A 22793-nucleotide genomic window follows, 5' to 3' on the forward strand; every position below is an offset into this window, starting at 1 on the left:
TTTCTGCTTGGGTTCATTCTTGTGTCCTCTGTGCTCAATGCACATAATATTTGAAACACGGACACTGCAAGTAAGTGTTCTTTGCCTTTCTCTTTTCCTAATCATAAATGAAAATTCCCCTCAGGTAGACTTAACTAAGGGGAAAATTCATATTCTGCATTTAGCTCCAGGGTGATCTGGAAGCTTCTCTCTGAGACTCTGTATCTGAATCTGGCTTGCACTTGACAACTAGACCTGAGCTTTTCTTAAGGACACCCTGAGCAACACCAGCTGACCAGTGGTGCTCTGTATGTATGACGCAATAAGATCACTATAGCCTCTCTGTCACAGTACCTACATTATACAACCACGTATATTTTAGCATCCACGTTGACACTCTCCTCCCAGACCCCACAGTCAAACTGTACATTTTGGTTTTTTTTTTTTTTTTTTTTTTTTTTTTTTTTTTTTTTTTTTTTTTGCTTCCTGCTTGCATATTCCCTTCAGAAAAAAAGAAACAAAGATAAAGAAAAAAAAAAAGAGGCTGCAGTGTTGGTTGTCATTTGCAAGTCTAGATGAAACATTATTTATGGGTAAAATATTTTGCTGACAATTTCAAGAGAAAAGAAACCTTAGTGCCAACAGTTAGACGCCCACACAGTTTGGAGTTAAACAGATCTCAACAAATGAACACAGTTATGAGAAATAACATAGAAGTGACTTCAGTCTAAGCCAAGTAATTATAATACTCATGCAGTTTTGGAGGGCAAGGGGCTTACTTGTTCTCACTTGTAGAAATGATAAGCAATGTGTTACAGCAATGCTTTGCTGGAAGGGCACCAGAGAGCTATAGAAATAGTGCCTCATTTAAATATCTTAAATATAGGCACCTCTATGTTTAAAGACTTATTTAGAAATAGCTACTAGAATAGGCTAGAAATGTAAGTGACCAACTAGACTTGGTGTGAGAGAGTTTTTGTAGCATATAGTCTGGTCCTAGTGTACATATTTTCAGAAACAGAGATTCCCCTTATGGAATCTGTTCCCATTATTCAGCAATTCTTCTAAGTTAAAATGAAATTTTTTTCTATTCATTTTCATCAACTCCTATTACTAAAAGCCTTAGCAAAAAGCCTTCTCTTTCTCTTCTTGGTCTCTGATAAATAATTCTCTGTTCGCATTACCCTTTCTAGTATGCATTGTTGCTGTCTCTCCCCATCTTCAACCTCAGGCCCATTAAGTTACATGTATAGAATACATTTGTAGATTGGTAAATCAGTGCAAATAGTATTTAATTGTGGCAGCCTACCAGGTAAAACAGTCAATTGCGTCCCGGATCCAAAGGTCAGTTGCCACGCAGAACCAGAAGAAACACTACGATTTGTTCAACAACAAAAACCAGATCAAACAGGCCGGGTTGGCAGAGCACTGAACAAAGAGTTGGCAGTGGTTCCTTTATGAATTAGGCCTGCATCACTGTCAATCTAGGTTTGGTCTGGAGTAGCCAAATTGACTTTCTATAAATCCTAAACTAACCCTCCTTCATCTTTGCAATCCCATTTTCTTTTAGGGGACCTTTGCTTTCCACTTTCCACTACAAAGTTCTAAACATCAACTGTGTATTTTCGATATATGTATAGAGCAAATACGCTCCGATTTTAGGTGTCAAAACAGCACTTAAATCTTTTCATCCAAGGAGACTCACAAAGTCCAGAATAGAGAATATGCCTCCTCTGTCTTGGGCATCGCTGGGTTATGTCATCAGAGAACTGTCTGAATTCTTGAATCCTCCTGAGACTGAGTCTATAGAATCGAAGTGAGGTAGGTACAGAGCTGGCACTGTCCAGTTAATTTGGCCACTCGTTTCACGTTGATAAAGTAACTTCATAATAATTAATTATCAGAGAAATTCCTAGTTTTCTACTTCACTTTTGGGCATTTCCCTTCTCCTGACTAAAGTGGTATCTGTGTTAGTTATCTGCTCAAGGACTTTAAAACTGCAGCAAAAATTAGTTTTAGTATTTCCTAAGGAAGTGGTGATAGTATAAGAGAGTCATGCCCAAGAGAAATCAGGGTATGCATTGTCGTATCTGGGAAGAAACATGGAATCCACCTCCCGAATGTAAGTTGCATGAGGGCAATATCACACTGAGTTTGCTTCCTGTTGGATCCCTGGTTTCAGCACTGAGCCTGGCAGAGCGCAAGTACACGAAAATATTTGTCAGATGAAATGAATCTTGCGGACTCCTCAAACTTCAAGTTTGAGCCAACTGACAGGTTTGGCAAATTAGAGACCTAAAATCTAGTTCTAGCTCAGCCATAGACTGGCTGTGGGGCCGGGATCAGTCTCTTCCCTGAGCCTGAGTTTTCTCATCCACGGAGAAAGTCAAGAAGGAAGGTTGTCAAGGCTCTCTCTGCTACGCTGTATGAATTTTTGGCCGAAAGTCTCAGAAACAGGAAGTGTCCCTCAGTAGTCATGAATAAACTTTTTTTTAAAAGTGGTTTTTCAGACTTTGAGAGAGACTAATCACATTACTTTTGGTTAATGATCATTATTTACAAGGTTCTTTCCTTCTATAAATTGACATAATCTTAGCCAAATAGAATAGTGCCTTAGAAGGTTTGTTAAGGAATTAGAAATCTTGTCATCAATTACTGCATAAATCCAGGGATATGATCCCAGCCAATACACCAAGTAGCCAGTCATACATTTTAGTCCCAACACATATATTCAGGAGCAATTCCCAGAGACACACTTACATAGCCCATTTTGCACTGAGATGCTAGATCCTAGCCAGGATGACGATTGGCTTCCTATCTGATGCTCATCCCCCTCTCTAAACATTCTTCATATAGTGTATAATTGGGTCTAAATCAGCCCCTAATCCACAGACATTGCTTAATCCAGGGATACAATTTTATACTTACTGGGCTTCACAGATAACTCGGTTCCCTGTCCGAAGATAAGCTTTCCTCCCTGGTTATAATTCACACTGTGTTACATATCCTGTCAAAAACACATCCAATCTGCCTGAACACATTTCTAATCCTCCACCCCCAAATCCACAGCAGATTGCTCCCACACCACAGCATGAATCATGGCTATACTGCTTATTGTAACTGTTTTCCTTATAAGGGAAATAAGGGTATTCACACAGGAGACCGATAGAGAATAATGAGAATTACTATTTATCCAAAAACGTTTCTATTTAACACCAGTCTGATCTCTCATTTTTGCTTAATGGCTTTGGGTACTGCTGTTCAGGGAAATGGCTTCCTTTCAGATGTGTTTCTCATAGTCTCGGCTAGAAATATTTGGCATGCAGGGCATGCCAAATACTAAGGGCAGGTGAGGCTCCAGGGAATGGGGCTTACCTGGGGTGACCACAACCTGGGTCCCTGCTCCAAACTGCAATTTCTCCCTGCCATCAGTTGTCACACTGTGACAAACACCTCTACAAAATGGCTTCCCCAGAGAAGACAGCTGCTAAATGAAGACAAACTTCTCATGGGGAAACAATCTTGCTACAGAATGAGGCAACTGCATGATATGAGATACAAGCTTTTCCCCCTTTCTCTTTTAATTTCTCTTCTTTCAAGACACTAACGATGGTGTGTGCCAAGAGCTGCACCTCCTGGGCGGCAGGGGCAGAAAGCCAGACTGCTGGGGTCAGTGAAGTCTGGGCGTCCGCGTTAGATGCTGCAGGGATAGAAACCCACCAGGCTAGGAGTTTACCCAAGGTCAGACCGAGTCCTCAGCACTACTCAAATGACAGCTGATCACAACGGTTGCCCTGTCATTTAAATAACTTGATGTTTTGAATTCACGAGACACTGGAAAAACTACTTCAGGATGCTTGGGTTCTGTTCCTATTGGAAGAGTGTTAATCACTGGTCTCTACTTGCCTGACTTTGTTTGTCTGTTTGTTTTTTTGAGATGAAGTTTCGCTTTTGTTGCCCAGGCTGGAGTGCAATGGCATGGTCTTGGCTCACTGCAACCTCCGCCTCCCGGGTTCAAGCGATTCTCCTGCCTTAGCCTCCTGAGTAGCTGGGATTACAGGCGCCTGCCACCATGCCCAGCTAATTTTTTGTATTTTTAGTAGAGACGGGCTTTCACCATGTTGGCCAGGCAGGTCTCGAACTCCTGACCTTCAGGTGATCCACCTGCCTCAGCCTCCCAAAGTGCTGGGATTACAGGCATGAGCCACCGTGTTTCAAAATCTATCAAATGGGGATGACTATGCTGGAGTCCCCTTCTGATGAAGACCTTGTCATCAGATGGTTCTTATTCAAGTCTGACAGAGTCGATAGGTCCTAAGGCTGGGCTTATTGGTGGGGTCCTGGTGGGTTTCTTCCCCTCCACACCTCTTAAAGCTCTTTCAAGGATGAAGAAGGTGATGAGGTACTGGGCCTTGGTCTGCTCAACACCTTTAATGTCTTTCTGACCCAAGGAGGCACCAGTGGAAAAGAGGGCAAGTTTTCCTCTTGGAGATAATCATATTCAGCACATATAAATTATATGTCACTTACTTGGCTTGACAAGCAGCCTTGTCCCCTTCCCAAAGATAAAGGAGAAGCCTTGTCCTTCTGCACAGTGATTATCTCAGCATCAAAAACCTACCAGCTCAGCTTTCCCCGATACAAAGCCCTCTCAAGAAGGGACACTCCAATGGAGTGCGTTTCCTCCAGTGTTAATCACACGGCCTTGTGATTTTCCTTCCTGAAAAAGTGAACCCCTCCTCTCTGTATTGTCCTTATGGTTCTGTTTCTCACTCCTTTTTTAACCTTCTTCTCCATCACCACTCCTGAGGTCACAGTGGACTCCTGGCCTCAAGCCCCCGCAGCTTCTCCCCACATTAAGCACTGGACTCATTTTCTATCTCCACTTAACTGTACTTACAGGGCAGCACAGACAATCTGGTTCCAGGACCGAAGACAAATTTCTGACCATAGCTATTCCCACAGTGTTTCTGGGCTCAGCAAAAGCCCCCTAGAGCTTCCTCCCTCCAGCCTGGGCATCTCAACGCCACAAGCAACACAGCACTCAGAACCTGTGTTTTTGGCTTTGAAGTGAAAAAGCCAGCCCATTTGTCAAGTCAAGTCTTGAGAACAAAGGGAGTTTGGGAACCATTAAGCCGGCAAAGGTTCCAAAACTTAACCCAGCAACCCCCTGTGTCCTGAAGGATGCAGCTCTGCATTAATGAGCCTGAGTCTTTTTCATGGAGAGAGGCTCCGGGGGCTGGAAAGAGGCTTAAAGAGTTTCTCTCATTTCTCCTCCTGCCTCGAGGCAGGGCTGCACTCCAATCACCCCTGATAGCAGGGTGTCTATCTCCTTTCAAAAACCCTCTAGAGAAAGTGCCCTGGCAACTACTCCTGACAGCTCCTTTTCACTGTTCAAAAACCTATTAGAAAGGTTTTACCACTAACCTAACTCCCTTCTTGCAGTATTAGCCATGTCCTGTGGTCTGAATCCTGGTGGAGGTGGACAGCCAAGCCCCTCCATCTTCTGTTTAATGCTTCCTTTCCCAGATTTAGATGTGTGACTTAATTCCCACCTTGCCCTCAACCTCTTTTCTTTGAAATAAACTGCCTCATTTTGCCTCTGCAGACTTTACTGATCCTCTACCTCCAGGTTGCAGAGTTTCATTTAGTGGCTATTTTCAGGAGCCATATTTCTCATGAGCTTCACTACCCCGAAGAGTAGAAGGACAACCTTGGGATAGATCGCCCTTCCCATAAAGTTTCCATCTTCCCTCTGTCATTGCCCCTCCACATGGGGAGCCTGTCTTTTGGGAAGGGGCTCGGGACACCTTAAAGGAAATCATGCTGGGGTCATTTTGGTGATGGGGAAGTACGAGGTTTCAGTTCTGCAACCCTTGCCCTGCCATCCTGTGAACCGCATCCCTGCTCCAAGCGTGTGTGTGGAGCCTTGAGGGTCCCAGCCATGCAGCTCTCTGCAGAAACCTCTTCCCTGCCTCTGACACTTGGATGATTTTGTATTTAAATTAGTCAGGATTCTTTCTATTTCCACTTTCAAATCCCAGGTGAAGAATTTCATAGAACAGGCTGACATTCTCCACCCTCCCCCCAATTCCAGCTCTGCTGCTGATGCATAACTGAGCCTTGACAGAAGAGCCCGAGGGGCGAAACGAAGGCTCTGCAGTGGGTTAGAGATGATGTTTATCATTATTATTAATAGTGAGGGTTTAATGAGCTTTTTCTATGTTCTGAGCACTATGCTAAATACCTTAGCTGTATTATTTCATCTTTACAATGACTCAACGAGGTAGGAATATTTTTATCTTCATTTTGTGGATGGGGAAACTGAGGCTCAGAGCGATTAAGTAACTTGTTCAAGGTCACACAGCTAGGTAAGTAGTGGAGCAAGGACTTGAATTCAGGTTTTTCTGTTTCCAAAGCTCGTGCTATCCTGCTTAATCCATTATTACTTGAGCTCAAAATGTCTAGAGGGGACCCACGACACGTCAGAGGTGCTGCAGAGGTGGGCTCAGTGCTGAGCCTCATATTCTATGGCAGTTACTTGATTCTCAATCCAGATGTACAGAGTTCTAGTGGTTCTTTTCAAGTAGATATTTAAATCGCAGCAGGGAGATCAAACTTAGATATGAGAAGTACTTTCTGGCAATAAGGGTTGCCAAATTTTGGAATTAATTACAGAGAGCTATTTCCCATCCTGGACCTTCCGATATAGTACGAGCACATCCTATATGGCCAGAGATCCTGCTGGGGAGCCTGGTCAGGGGTGGTGGAGAACCTTCCTGACAGCTCCATTGGCTCATTATTGTTTGTTTCTCTATTTCTTTCAAAATGTTGTATATGCTCCTGAGAAGCCCTTACCATGAGCTAGAGCAAGAGTCTGCATGTGGGCATGCGTGTGTGCATACATGCATGCATACATGCGCTCACATCTCATTTTAAAGCAGGGAAGAGAACCAACTCTCTTTGGCCTGGGGAAAGAACATTAATAAAGAGCCCAACCAGATGCACAGGATTAAAGTCTTTTTCAAACTAATGATTTCATTGATTGCCCCTGAAGGCCTAGGCAAAGAAGAACACAACTTACTTGGCTTCACAATGAGCGTAGTCCCATCCCCAAAGGTTAATTTGCCTGCATTGGTGTTACACAGTGTTTAGTGCTATTGCAATAACCTTGACTCAGGCCTCTAGGAAGACAGGTGGAGGTTGGGGAGGAAAGCAGGAAAACAAAACTGGAGATGACTGCCCATGGCCAAAACAACCTCCTTATAATTAGGTTAGAACGTGGGAGGAATACTAATAAGTAGCAACTCCCCATCTCAATTCTATTTGCCTTAATTTTCCTTGAAGGAATGGGCCTTGGCAGGAGCACCTCCTGGGAAATTCACTCAAAGTGGCTACTGCTCTGTCTTCTGGGATCCTGCCTTGTTTGTATTCCTGCAGGCTCTTTGGCTATTTTCATCCAATTCCTGCCTTTTCCCTGCCACTTTGCTTGGACCTTTCTTTTCGTGGAGGTTCACATATTTTCACAGGGAGAGACTACATGGATATTAAATGTCCAAATACAATGCCCCAGGGAATATGTGCATTAATAACCTTGTTTTCCAACTGATATCACTAACCACCCAACACAAACCAAGCAAAGAAACCACCACCTGTGTTTTGACAGCTTCTGCATGATGGAAGACAGGCTTCTTGGGAAGAATAATTAGCTAGAAAGAAGAACTTACTTGGTATGACCGAGAGTTTGGTCCCCTTCCCGAAAGTGAGTTGGTAACTCCCAGCCCCAGAGTATGCACAGAGTTTCCTTTCTTTGCAAAAACCCCAGAGATGCTGAGAAAATCAGACCACTCACAGCATAGGAGCAGCTCTGACAAAAGCTCAGACTGTAACAACAACTAGACAATAGGCAAGAGAGAAGGGCATTACAGAGTGGGCTATGGAACAGACCATTCCTCAGAGTCCTCCAGAGTCCTGGCTGGACTTTCAGAGGTCATCGAATCCATCCTCCTGTCCTCACAATATGTTGTCTGACAGAAGACCTGTCTAGTTATTAACAGCTCCTAGTTTTTATTATAAAGCTTTCCTTTGCTAAAAGCCCTTACATCTAATCAACTGTTCCTTATATCTAATTGAAATCCTACAAACTGCAGTCTGAGCCCTTTCCCTCTCAAGCTTCCCTGGTTGAAGATGAGATTTCACATAAACATATTCCACAGAGAAACTCATCACAACACACCAAGCTGGTCTCAGTGGTCACTTTTGGGGAGGAGGAAACTGAAACTGAAGGAAGTGGCCAAGGTGAATGCTGGCTTTATCTGTAATTTTTTTTTTTTTTTTTAAGATGGAGTCTCACTCTGTCGCCCAGGCTGGAGGGCAGTGGCATGATCTCAGCTCATGGCAACGTCAACCTCCCGGGTTCAAGTGATTCTCCTGCCTCAGCCTCCTGAGTAGCTGGGATTATAGGTGCCTGCCACCACCACTGACTACTTTTTGTATTTTTAGTAGAGATGGGATTTCATCATGTTGGCCAGGCTGATCTCAAACTCCTGACCTGAGGGGATTTGCCCACCTCAGCCTTCCAAAGTGCTGGGATTACAGGTGTAAGCCACTGCGCCTGGACTTCATCTGTAATTTGAATGGTTTACAATGAGAAATTTTAATGTATTACTTGGGCAAATCAAAATGAATAACAACATTAAATAGAAACCTGCAATATATTTAAAAATGGCTTTTGGGGCTGGGCATGGTGGCTCACACCTGTAACCCCAGCACTTTGGGAAGCCGGGGCGGGCGGATCATGAGGTCGGGAGATTGAGACCATCCTGGCCAACATGGTGAAACCCTGTCTCTACTAAAAAAAAAATACAAAAAATTAGCCAGACGTGGTGGTGAGCACCTGCAGTCCCAGCTGCTAGGGAGGCTGAGGCAGGAGAATGGCATAAATCTAGGAGGCAGAGCTTGCAGTGAGCCGAGATTGCGCCACTGCACTCCAGCCTGGGCGACAGAGCAAGACTCTGTCTCAAAAAAAAAAAAAAAAAAAAAAAGCTTATGGATCTCAGACAAGCCTTTCTGTGCTTCCCCCAGGCTAAGTAGTCTGGTTCTCTGCCCAGGGCTTTGGTCTCCTGGGATCAGAGGAAGAAACTGGGCCAGGATTACGGTCAGAACAAGCTGGAGGCAACTAGGCCAGGGTGCAATGCAGGGCCCAGTTCTGTGTGCGTTCATGACTGTCTAGGTGGCTTTCAAATTATAACAGAATAACCTGTAATTTTCCTGCGCAATGCTTATGGCCCAGCTCCTTCCAAACCTTTCCTGGGGGCAAAAGCATTCTAGGTACACTGAAAAATAACTCAAGGGAAGAAGCCATTGCTGATGAAAATCAAGGATGGCTAGAAACACTTACTTGCAATCACAGAAAGTCTTGTGCCCTTTCCAAAGACAAGAGGTGTGTTTCCTGAATTCCCACAGTGATTTCCTCCCTAACAAAAACCCTGAATGCCTGGCCTTGGTGGTTTTTCCGGAAGTTTCCTCTTGTTGGTCCTCTTCTCTGTTAGAATCATCTAGAAATCTCCCCACTTAACCATAGTTTTTGTTTTTCCTTAGTACGTATTTGCCCACTTCTCCCCCAATCTCTACAAAGTATGGTATAATTAAAATGTTTCTGCTTTGCCTGTCTACCCTGCTGATGAGCTTCCATACATGGAGTTGTAGCTCAGGGATGCATTTCTGAACTGCTTGCAGACTTCTAGCTTATTGTTAGCCTGTGAAAAATATTCTAAAGGAAATCCCTGTTTCTGACATCATGATGTACTCTTTGCTGTACTAGAAACAAAAAGGAGTGGTCACTTATCCTAAATAAAGAAAAAGATTTGGAAAATGGCATAGAGTGAGAAGGCTCAATGCAAGATGTTGCTCTTGCTGGCATACTCTCTTTGTTGTCTCTAACATGAAAGTAGCTCTTTAAAAAGTCATCTCTCACTTATCCCTGGAACAAGGGAAATGAGAGCTCCTGGGGCATCAAAGCCAGGAATCTCAGCAGAGGCCAAATAAAGAAAAATATATCTTTTATGGAGGGTGGAAGGAGAAGGGTCATAGGTATGCTGGAGTCATTTCCAAAATCAATTTAGTTGGAGCCAAAAATCACGCTGGGCTTAACAATGTGTCCAAACAAAGGTTACCAGGGACAAGCCTGGGGGAAAGACTGGAAAATAAGTCTGGACAAAGCGTCACGATTCTTTTACTCTTCTTAATAAACAATGAAAAAGATAATTTATATTTGGGTAGCAGGGGACTGGTAGCAACTTTTCCAGCCCTGGAGGGGAGAATTTGGTATTTGGCTCAGCTGTGGAAAGGCTGAGGCTTGGGCCTCTGCAAGAGAAGAGCCCAGGACCTACAGGCCACCCACACGTCTTAGAAACTTTCCTACTCAACACTCACAACAGTTTGAACTCAGTGGGAGTCAATACCAGAAAATCACATCAACAGCACTTACTGGGGAGAATATGAAGTCGTGTCCCTTTTCCAAAGATGATTTTGTCACCTCTGTTCACACTGTGATTGGGACCATAACAAAAACTCCTAGTGACTTTTTTTTGGGGAAAGCTACATATTTTTTGATGGAGATTTCACCCTCATGGGACTTAACAGATTCCTATGTTGTCTCTTCTCCTATAATAAACAGGTCTCATTATCAGCTCAGCCATCTTTCTCTGTGTCTTCTAGTTGTTCTGCTTGAATTTTATGCTGCTTATTGCAAATGTGCGGGAGGAAATTGAATGACCCCATCTGACACTGAGAGTGAATTATAAAAGCAACAATTCAACAAACTCCTTTCCAATATCAAACATAATTCTGTTACTGAAGGCAAAAGATACATGGCAGACAGCCACTGAGCTAGGAATCCACTTTTCAGAGCCCAAACAAAAATGGGGCAGGAATGGGTCACTTAGGGCACATATCTGGATTTCCACCTGAGAAGGAACTGCATTACAGAGCCCTCCCGTCACCCTGGCTCTAAGCCTTAAGTTCTAGAATTTGCCATGTCACCAGATTCTGAGGATGCCTTGCCTTATGTTTGCTGTACTCACTATAGCCCTGCCCTAGCTGGGGGTCATGAGCATCTTTCATTTTAGCCCAGAGGGATCTCCGTCTTTTAGAAAATATTCTCCTTCCACAGTCCATGGATGTGGTGGTCTCTCACCACCAAGAGATGGAAGCATTATGCCATTGCCCTCAACCCTGGCAGGATACTTGTTTGACACTTAAAGAACCAAGTCCCATTTTCTCTTCCTCCTTTGGGGTCTACCTGACCTCAAAGATGCTCTTTATCATAGTCGTTAAAAAAAATTAACATGGGATGGATATGTTCACTAGATGTAAAACAAACCTATGGAGTCATCTATCTCATTTCCTTGTCTTCCAACATTTCCCAAGGCTGAACCATTTAAAACTAGGCTATCCTATTTTAAAGCTCCTTGGGTGAGTCATTCCATAATCTTAATTATAACCTGTTGTAGGTTTTAATAACAGACAGTCAATGTGGTGACACCAGCCTCTTAATATTATTTTTTTGGTTGGACATTTGGATGGGTCCTGTTGTCTCCAAAATGGCAATGTGGAGACACAGACACTCCAGGAGCACACCTGGGAATGCCAGGCTCCTGAATGCCTATTTCCCTCCTTTTCAAGGAGGTAGGTTTAAAAAGTTTTATTCCCCATGGAGGAATTGATCATTAAACAAAAATCGTGTTATCATACCTGCCATTTTATTTCACTCTGAATTTCCCTTTAGGTGTTTATAAAGCCACCTGGGATTGTCAATCCATTTCTGAATTGTTTTTTTCTTCCACTGCATTTGCATAGTCAGGCTGTGTTTTTAGTGAAATTTGACATTACGGGACTAGACGTGGACATTTGTCAAAATGCGACAACGTTTGGGTTTCTTATTAGATCTTTTTGAAATGAATATATATGCAGGCACAAGAGACAAAGAAGGTACCTTATAAATATTAGTAGCATTTAAAATGAGATAGATTCTCATTTTTAATAGAATGGAAAACAAGTTCTGTGGCTAAAATCAGAGTAAACACACAAATCATTGCAGAATATAGTTTAAGAGATACCGTGGCTGTAAATAGCTCATGGCCCCATATCTCTCTAGAAGAAAGAGGGCTAAGCCACCATGTTAAAGGTGATTTTGGGTGGTCTCATTTTGCATTTATCATTATTGCTGTAGTCTCAATAATCACGAATGTTTCATGTGTTTGCAAAAGTCATTTTTCAGGAAGTACATTTGTTTACATATTAAATTAAATCTCCACTAACTTCACAGGATTTATTTGTTTGGTCAAATATCAGTAAAACACGGCCACTTACTGGGCTTCACCACCAGCTGAGTTCCACCTCCAAAGATGACTCCGGCATTGTTATTCCCACAGCACTTCCTGCCTTTACTGAAACCACTAGTAAAACCCTACCAAACACATAGCACTGTGGTGAGGGGGCAGTTAGACTCTCCTTGGTTTTTTTTTTTTTTCCTTTTTTTTTTTTTTGCTTTCCCTGTGTTTCTGGCCTTTTATGATAGGAAGAAAAATTGGTTCTGCAACATAAAGCAAACAATTTCTCCTTTAAAAATGCCAAACTTATGAGCTTTTAAAATTCTTTTGCATTTCTAGGCATAAAACTGCCAAAGCTGAATCTAATTTGTTAACAACTCTTGCTGTCATATGTGTGAGCTCAGCCCTAGACACACAAGTTTGAAGGGACGGTACACTCCTACACCCACAGGGATATTTTCCAGCTACAGAGCCATCCCAGCTCACCTCCACACTCAGTGATCAAGTTATTTCAAAGCCTTCTCAATGTGTAATAATGCTTATTTGATAGCCTAAAAAACATTTCATGAGGGAAGAGTGGCAAAAGTCGAACAGTTCTATTTTTTTTTTTCCCAAAGAAGTTCCACCATGGACCCATATGCTGTTTCAGCCAGGAAGAGGTAGAGAGTCTAGGCACGAAATAAATGGGAGAAGTGAACATTTTCTATTATAAAAAAGATTGTATCCTAAAGGCAGAGATAAAGACACACAACAGCTCCTTTATCACAAAGCTGAGCATTGGCTGAGCTTTAGTATACATGGAATATCTGGAGAAAAGAGAGAGGGGTGAGCATCCCAGACAGTGATACCACGTCACTGACTTTCTTGGTTAAAAGTAAGGCTTATGTAATAGAAATTTAAGCTTGGAGACAGAAGAAGTCCCCAACATGACTGTAACTTGTTGATTCTTATATTTCAACAGGAAGTGTTCAAAACTAATCTCATTTAGTTTATTATGATTCTCATTAAATGCCTGCAGCATTTAGTTGAGAACAATTTGATTTTCTCAACTAAATTTTCCCACAGTAGTCTTTTTCTCCCCTGGGGTTTATCATAAAATTAGCATGTTTCCCCTTCCCTGACTGTGGTGTGCCATCCAGGAGAATGGGAATTTTGACAGCCTGCTATATCATGGCAGATAAGAGATGACAGCAGTGAACAAAGTCAACCTTCGGCCCTCCTTTCCACCAAAGGGTGGCTGTCGCTTCCCACTTGCCATGGACACAGAATCCACCTGACACAGGCCACTACTTACGTACTTGGCTGGACAGCAAGCAGAGTGCCAGTTCCAAAGATGAGCTTGTTTGCTGCACCGCCATAATTCACACAGTCCTTCAGAGCCTTACACTAACCCTCAAGGAGGGGCATGGCAGGATGGGGTGAGGACAGCTTTGTGTCTTTCCAGGCTTAGAACGTCTCCGTCCCAGTGCAGCAAAAGCTGACTTGCAGGCATCGCTGCAGCCTTCATATTCCCTTGACATGCCCTGATACTGTCATTTAAGTTACATCCCAAGGCCCAGAACCCTGAGTGACTCCAGCAAGTGACCGAGAGCTTTGCAGGCATCTGCTCTCCATGTGGGACAGCAGCCTGAGGCAAGGATGTCAGGAGAGCTGCAGACTTCCTATTTTTCACCTTTGAAAATTTCACCATCTTTGGCTGTGACCCTTTCCTTTTTCTCTGAATTTGCTCTTCCAATGGAATGAGGCTGGTTCTGTCCTTGGGAAAGAGTTTTAACCATATCAGAGGGAATTAGATATTCCCTAACAACCCGGCTCTGCTCTCTTAGAGGGCTACTAAGCATTATTCATTCCGAAAGCTACTAGCCCAAGCAAAAGAGTTAGTGGCTGACATGCTTCTCACTGGGAGTGGAGACCCCATTTGGGTTGAGTGCATTGTCTCCAGCAGGCTGACTTGTTCTTAAAAATATGATCTGCATGCTACACTTTGTGCATTATTCAACTAGTGTCTCATCTCCCTTACAGTCACATCTCTGAGACTTACCTGGCTTTATAATTAGCTTGGTCCCAGCGCCCCAGATTAACTGATAGTTGCTATCCACACAGACACAAAATCCTTAACAAAAAACTTCACTGTCCTTCCGGGGATCCTATTAGAGATAAGGCCCAGATAAAAAGTCTAGAGCAAAGCACATGAAACAATGAAATAACGTAGGAATATTGGCTACTGGAGATTATTTGCTCATTTAATTACATTTGATTCCCTTGCCTATTATAGATTCCAGACACAGATGATGAAATCGAATGACTAAACATCCAAAGTCAATCTAGGTCTCTCTGCATACAAGTGAAGCATAATTCAGAAACAGTTTTCAAATTGGAAAAGTTGAACTTGCTTCACTTTCCCTGATATTTTAAATAAAAATGCAAAAGAGGGAAACAGATCATTTGTTTAGAGTCATAATGCATCTGACGCTCTAGTGCCTTCTTTTCACTGCTGATAAGATTTTAGTCAGCACCATAGTGTTCACATATAGGTTAAATTGTTCACATGTAGATTAATTGGTTTATAGAGGTTCTGCAGCTATAGGTGCTAAAGGCCCCTACAGAACTCAGAGTTAGGAAGGGTGGCCTGCAGTGCTGTGAGAATGTGCCTGTTTATAGAAAACACCTTTTCAGGCCGGGTGCAGTGGCTCACGCCTGTAATTTTTGGCAGGCCGAGGCGGGCAGATCACTTGAGGTCAGGAGTTCAAGACCAGCCTGGCCAACATGGTGAAACCCTGTCTCTACTAAAAATACAAAAATTAGCCAGGCATGGTGGCAGGTGCCTGTAATCCCAGCTACTCGGGAGGCTGAGACAGGAGAATCGCTTGAACCCAGGAGGTGGAGGTTGCAGTGAGCCGAGATCATGCCACTGCAATCCAGCCTGGGCAACAAAGAGCAAAACTTCATTTCAAAAAAAAAAAGAAAAAGAAAAAGAAAATACCTTTTCAAAATGGCTCCTTGGTTTCTAGTACTTACTTGGAAAGACTTGTAATCTAGTCCCAGTCCCAAAGATGAGCTTGTCGGTGTTATAAGACACAGTGATATTGAGATCTACAAAAACCTCCTAAGCCCCTCTGCTCTTCCCTGTCACTGGCACCAAATGACTATCAATAGCAAAGAAGATTTGGGGGTACATTTAAAACACCAAAGCAATCAAAGAGTCAGATTTTGTTTCAGTCAAGTTTCATGTTCTGAAAATGCCTATGGCCTGTGCTTATTATGTTTTCAATGCATTAAGTGACAGCTCAAGACAGTTCACTGTAAGAAAATAGGGAATCTCAAGCTCTAATCCCAGTTATGATGTTTTTTTGGTTTGACTTAAATTATTTAACTTGTCTGTGTGTGAGCTTTTCTGTCTGTGACATATGTTTTATGATGTATGACCCTGTTTACCTTATTAGAGAACGTTGTGAAGACAAAAGGGCTGGGGACGGTGCAGTGGGTTACAGCACTGAAATGCATTGTGAATAATGTGGGGAAAATATGATGGTTCAAGTCAAGATATTATTAACATGAATAGCAGGGACTATGCCAGCTGAAGTTTACTGTCAAAATAATAACCACAAAGCTTTCTTAGTAAAAACTGAAGGAGAATATATCTGTCTTGTGTGTTTTTCCACAAGAAAGTTAGTGGAAATAACCACTTAATCTGCCGGAAGAGACAGGCATGGAAAAGGTCAGCTGGATTCTGAAGTCTGACTGCCCGGGGAGAAGAAGAAATGCCTGTCCTCCCACAGCAGTGAGTGAACATAGATTAGGTTCCCACGACATGCTAATGCCCTTGGCTGCTGGCAGCATTAAATGGAACCAATTAAAATTATTTTAAAAAATGAATTTGACCATCTTAATGGTCAAACTGGCTGTGTAGGTAGACCCAGAGACTGTTTCTCAACAGTGACTGGAAAATGGGTGTGTGTGTGTGTGTGTGTGTGTGTGTGTGTGTGTGAAGAACTGTTCTATATGATTTAAGGACATAACAGCCCACAGAAATGAGAAAAGATATACTTACGTGGTGAAACAATCACTTGAGTGCCGGACCCAAAATGCAGCACATTCCCAAAGCCTATCCACAATGGCTTATTCTTTTACAAAAACCTTGTCATCTCTTCATAACCACATGTTTTGTGTCCCAAGGTGGAAGCTAAAGCTTCCCAGGCATGAGAGAGGATTCAGACACACGTATCATGAACGCCATGGTGTTCCTTATTTCGTGTCAGCCCTTCCTTCCTGAGGCTTTTCCTCATCCTGGGCCCAGCTCCAGCCTTCATGCAGGCAGTCTGTGTCCCTTGGTGGCCACCTCCACCTCTGCAGCAGCTCTGCTGGGGCCATCCCTCAGCAAAGATTCCCTCAGGGCCCTGAGCCATTTGAGGATCACTCAGGGAGCTAGGAAACTCCTCAGAAATACAGCTGATGGTTACAGAGGCAGGCAGCAGTGTGCGTGGGGGTGCCGGTGCTGGGCATGGGCATAGCAGTCAGGAATTCAAAGGAGAGAGCAGGGATTTACATACAGGAGTTGGAGATGGAAGGAATAGGATCTAGAGAGGAAGGGTCTGAAAACAAAGGCAAGAAGGGTAGACACACACTAACAAAGGATATCAAAATTAGTCACGCTTTGCTTGGTGAGCACACACAAGTTCTAGGGGAAAGAAATTTTCCTGGCTGTGTCAGTTGCCCTGACCTATTTAGTACTGTTCTACCTCCTGTGACAACCTCTTAGGTGCAGCTGAGACGCCCCACACCACAAACAGAGACCACGTCCCTGTCTTATTTCTGTCTCAGAGAGCCATCTGACCAAATGTTCTACACGAGGGGGTAGGAACAGCAGCCACAAAAAGATACTCAGAATCTGTTTCTCTCCTCCTAATTAGGCTGTCAATCTGTTTAGCTAATAAGTCGTATAAAGTGTCTCAATCTCTTCTAAGGAAAGGAGTCATATAAATGCAAAATAGCAGCAGCAATAAGTCAGATGGCTTGCTGGGTATCTTTTCTTCGTGTGAAGAGACGCTGTTTAGTAGAAGGAAAACTTTCTGTGTGGAGAGGAGACAGACTGGGAAAAAGCACAACAGCATTCGTTTTTATTAGGCTGAGTCTATACAGCACAAAGTAAAACAGATTTGGCAATTATTTAGCTAATGTGACATTCAATTCATGCAATTTTGAGCACAAAGAAGTTTCTCAAGGAAGTCCCTAAATATCTGGATCAGCTACCAACATTAATCAACGTAACTGGACAATTGGGCTGTATAGACACAAACTAATAAATGTACCCTGAGATAGTTCTTCAGAGGGGCTTATATTTTATAAATCTAACATTAAAACTTGCCCAATATTTGTAATCACTGTCTTCATTTTGGCACTGCAATGAACAGTTCCCAATTTTTCTTACAACATGTCTTACATTTAGAGCCGCAAAGGTAAGGATGACCTTCTCCCTAGAGAGTTTTATCAGGTTAACACATGGAAGCTCATTTAGAAATTCATTAGGTGTCTGGGATGTGAGAACTCGTCATTGCAGATTAAGAACTGTTTTGTCAAGTGGTAAGGACTTACAGGGAATAATGGTGAGTCTTGTTCCAGTCCCAAAGAAGAGGTTGTTTGCCCCAGTTTGACACAGTGTTTCTGCCCAGTACAAAAACACTTTCCTACTAAGCTAAATTTTCTTCCTCTCCTTCCTCCTTATTTAACATATTTATTTTATATTTTTAAATGTATATTTTTAGAGACAAGATCTTACTTTGTTGTCCAGGCTGGAGTGCACTGGTGTGATCTTGGCTCACTGTAGCCTTGACCCCCTGGGAACAAGTGATCCTCCTGCCTCAACCTCTTCAGTAGCTAGGATGACAGTTGCATGCCACCATGCCTGGCTATTTTTTTAAAAAAATATTATTTATTTATTTTTGTAGAGATGGGGGTCTCACTGTGTTGCCTAGGGTGGTCTTGAACGCCTGGCCTCAAGTGGTCCTCCTGCCTCAGCCTTCCAAAATGCTGAGATTACAGGCGAGAGCCACTTTCCTTCTTTTTTTTTTTTTTTTTTTTTTTTGAGACGGAGTCTCACTCTGTTGCCCAGGCTGGAGTGCAGTGGCGTGATCTCAGCAGTGGCGCGATCTCGGCAGTGGCGCGATCTTGGCAGTGGTGCAAACTCCACCTCCCAGGTTCACGCCATTCTTCTGCCTCAGCCTCCGTATTAGTTGGGACTACAGGCGCCCGCCACCACGCCTGGCTAATTTTTTGTATTTTTTTTAGTAGAGACGGGGTTTCACCGTGTTAGCCAGGATGGTCTCCATCTCCTGACCTCGTGATCTGCCCGCCTTGGCCTCCCAAAGTGCTGGGATTACAGGCGTGAGCCACCGCGCCCGGCCCCAGCTTCCTTCTATAACGTTTGCTGGGGGTATGTTACACACATTTGGACTTCTGCTTGGTAATAATCTTTGCCAAACCTTCCAACAAGAAGTGCTGTCTTCCATGTTTCCTAACAATCCGGACAACTAATAGTCCCCTTTCCCTCTCTCTCCCCATTTTTTTCCCCCAAACAAAAACATATCATTTCCATGCTACCCATTTTCTCCTTGGAAGACAGTACTTGAATAATTCTCCGGTCACAAGGGTGGATTCTACTTTAGTATATTATTATGAAAAATCACCTTCTTTTGTGTGAACCACCCACATTTGATGTTTTTATTTCTTCCAAGTCAGCCAAACTGACATTCTGTCAGCCTTAACCTAGGAATTCCAGATCCAATACACCCCTCTTTTTGCCACTAGCTGAAACCAGGTGAGTTAGAAAAGACCATATTAACCAGACTTTACACACATTCTTACTTTTATAAAAGGAAAATATAACCTAAGAGTAGGAGTCTTTGGTTAGAAGTTGAGACAGAGAAGATTAAACAAAAAATGAACAGAGTGAATAACTGAACTTCACTTGGAAACATCCAGACCTACCTGGTTTTACTTGTAAAGTTGTCCCTTGCCCAAAGATTAGTTTGCCTGTGTTGCTAGAGCCACACTCTAATGCTGTACTTTACAAAAACTATAAATGGGGATCATTTCCATTTTTCTTCCTTCCCTCCAGCAACCTGACATAGTAGCAATAAAAACATATTACCTGAAAACTTTCTATCAGCCTGCCACTATGCAAAGTCCATTACAGGTATTAGCTCTTTAAATCTCATAACATCTCAGTGAGCTAGGTACTATTACCACCCCCATTTTACAGATGAGAAAAATGAGGCATAAATAGATTAAGTAACCTGCAGAGTTAGGATTTGCCTGAACAGTTTGATTCCAAAATTCATATTCTTAACCACTATGCCATATCTTTCATTAGCCACCCTCCCCTGCCTGCCATTTTGGGTTCTCCTTTGAAGTGTGTATACCACTCACATTGATAAAATAGTTCATTGACCTAATAAATATATCCTGAGATAGTTCTTCTGAAAGACTTACATTTCATAAACTTAATATTAAAACAAATCCAATATTTATACCCATTATCTTCATTTTGGCACTGTAACAGACATTTCTCATTTTTTTTCTGCGTGTGTCTTATATTTAGAGCTGCAAAGTAAAGGATGACCTTCTCCCCAGAGAGTCTTATCATGTTAGCATATAGAAGCCCATTTAGAAATTTATTAATGTCTACATCAAAGATGTCTTTCCTGAAGCCCTTTGGTTCTGCTGTGCAACTCCCCTTGCCCTTATCCAGCTTTGCCGAGCCTGGAGCTCCAGAACTGACTCAGGACCTGGCCCCAGCCAAAGCCACAGCAAACACTGCTGGGAACACAATTTGGTGCACGGAACAAAATTCCGAACAGTGTAGGTGGTCTATAAGATGCTCCTGAAGACTCTTGCAGAGAATAACTTCTCAGAAGAGGCCAGAATTAGGATGAAATCAGTTCCTTTCCTGTTACCTCTAACAAATCCACAATAAGGCTCTAAGCCAAAGAGAACTGAGAGATGCAGGAGTTATATGGCAAGTTTGAGTCATTCTGGATAATCCACAGTGGAGAGATGTGCTCTAGCATGGTCACTAGCATGACTGTGAGTCCCGAGAGTTCCCAGCACTTGACCCGTCTTTGGCCGGAAAGCAACAGTATTTACCAATGGCCCACGGTGAGGTTGGCACAGTGCAGACTAAAGCAGCCATGAAATGTGCTGCACACTCTCACCTTCTGTAATATTCAGTGCTCCCAGACAGGCCTTTTTGGAATGCACGAATGTGTTTGCTCTCTAAGAAAACAGCTGACCACTCCAATGGCCTTCCTACTGTGCTCATTTGGATCCCTCTATCTAGTTATTTTGATTGAGGGGTAGGCAAGGGTTCAGCTTTGGTGGACAGGAAGAAAACACTAGCCATAACTAGATATCTTAAACATCGGGGCTAAAAAAGAAGGAGGCAATTTCTGAGATATTTCAAACTGCACAGACAGGTTTGACAGAGTTAACATGAAGACTCACTTGGATTTACTGCCAGGCTTGTTCCCAATCCCCAAATCAGCTTACGGTTGTTGCCAGCATTACACAGTCATAGAAAGCTTTACCAAAACCGACCAGGCCAATGTGTATCAGGAAATCCCTTTCAATCCCCAAATCTGGCCGGCGTGCTCCTCCAGCTGGGACCCTGGCCAAAGAGGCAGCGGAAAAGACTGTTTATTATGGCGGTCTCTTCACAGCATGGTCTGGGTGGAAAGGCTCTTCTGAGGTTAACTAGTTCATCCCTCCACCTCCTGACAAAGCTGCCTTCTGACCAGGCCAGCAAGGAGCATAATCCTGACAAAGCTGCTGGAGAAGGATTCCCCCACTGCAGTGCTCACCCAGCCCGTGTTCTACTCAGTCAGACTTTCTGACCCAAATGGTTAAGACAAAAAGGACAAGAAATCTGTTTTTCTCCAGCACATTTGTTCCCACGCCAGACAGCTACATGTATGTCCATTTTCATATATACATATGCCATGTATCGATAACAGGTAACCATTAGAATTAATATAAAAAATAAAATTAAGTAGAGAAAACAGAAAACAGAGCTCAGTGCTATGGCTTCCTTTTGAAATTAGAGCATTCGTTATGGATTCAGCAGAGATACTCACGGGGTTTGACCATTAACCTTGTTCCCCCTCCAAAGGTGAGCACGTTGCCTGCATTATTATTCACACAGTAATCTTCAGCTGAGCAAAAACCTCCTAGAAACTGAACTAAGTTTTCCCTAAAGATCTTCTGGAAGGAGTGATATCGTGAGCACAGAGAATATTAAGTAATTGTCACAGTAATAACCTGGCACAGGATCCTAGTATCAGTTTGGATTTCAGGACTATTTCCACACTGGATAAATAAAGGATAGTCTTTCTACATGTTCTAAAGAAAGAGTTTTCCTGCACAAGCCCAGAATACTGAATGCCAAAATCCTAGCATATCCACTGGTGTTTTAGATAACAATTCTCCAGGATTCTGAAAATCGTATACCTCACTTGGACAAAGTAGGAACAGTTTATGTCCATAGCACCAAAGCAAAAGCAACCAGAGAGACTGTTGTCACAGTGGGAGGGACTGAGGGAAGCTGTCATGGCCCACCTGGCAGGAGGTGTTGGCGTGCTGATCACACCTTCTGGGTGCTGGAGCCAGGCACCTCTGACCGAGGTCAGCTCAGGAACATCTGAAGGGATGCCCAACCTTTGCAATCCACAGAACTCGAGACAGTCCTATGCAATTGTCTTCCCTGGAATCCACCCTGGACTCCAACTCCAGATCTTTTCATCCCCTGCTTTGCTAGTCAGAATATTTATCCGAGTTGTGAAGCTGTGAGGGAGAGGGTAATCGTGATAGATTATAAAAAGCAATATTGAAAATTTTACAAACTCCAGATCTTTTCATCCCCTGCTTTGCTAGTCAGAATATTTATCCGAGTTGTGAAGCTGTGAGGGAGGGACTGCTTTGCTAGTCACCAGGAAAAGGACTTTTCACCACTTCCTATCCTTGTCCTAGGAGAGACTTTTCTACTCTTACTGTCCCTTCCCCAAGACATAACACAGCTCAAGGACTAATCAGAAATAATCCTCTTTTGAGAAAGTGACTTCTCCCATTTTTCCTGCACGATCCTTTTGAGCTGCTCTCAATTTTGAGGCACCTCACAGAAAGTCTGAGCCCGAAACTCCATGGGCACCACCACTGAGTGGCCAGCATGGTCTCCTCCCACTTCCTCACCCCCGGTCACATTGAGGACCAGGGGCTTAACAACTGGTGTTAGGAATGGAGCACTCCAAAGGGAAACCAAGAAACATGCAGCCTGTAAATCTACTTGGACTATGTTAGTGTTATTTCAGGGACAGAGCTCTCCTTTCCAAACCCATTACAGAAGCCATCTCTTTCCTTCCTCCTTTGCTTCTTTGTCTGATGGATCTCTTACCTTGGCCTGCTTAATTAAAAAATGATATGATTTTTCACTCT

General features: G+C 43.1%; 1 gene segment (V, D, J or C); it reads right to left on the reverse strand.

Moving 5' to 3' along the window:
* The window catches only part of LOC129489379 (T cell receptor alpha chain constant-like), a 221157-nt gene that overhangs the window by 28205 nt on the left and 170159 nt on the right, over positions 1-22793 (reverse strand). Inside the window, 1 exon segment of the C gene segment in view lies at positions 14353-14402. Within this exon segment, the coding sequence occupies positions 14353-14402 (50 nt within the window).

Source organism: Symphalangus syndactylus, chromosome 9 (assembly GCF_028878055.3).
Source record: "Symphalangus syndactylus isolate Jambi chromosome 9, NHGRI_mSymSyn1-v2.1_pri, whole genome shotgun sequence".
Taxonomy (NCBI): domain Eukaryota; kingdom Metazoa; phylum Chordata; class Mammalia; order Primates; family Hylobatidae; genus Symphalangus; species Symphalangus syndactylus.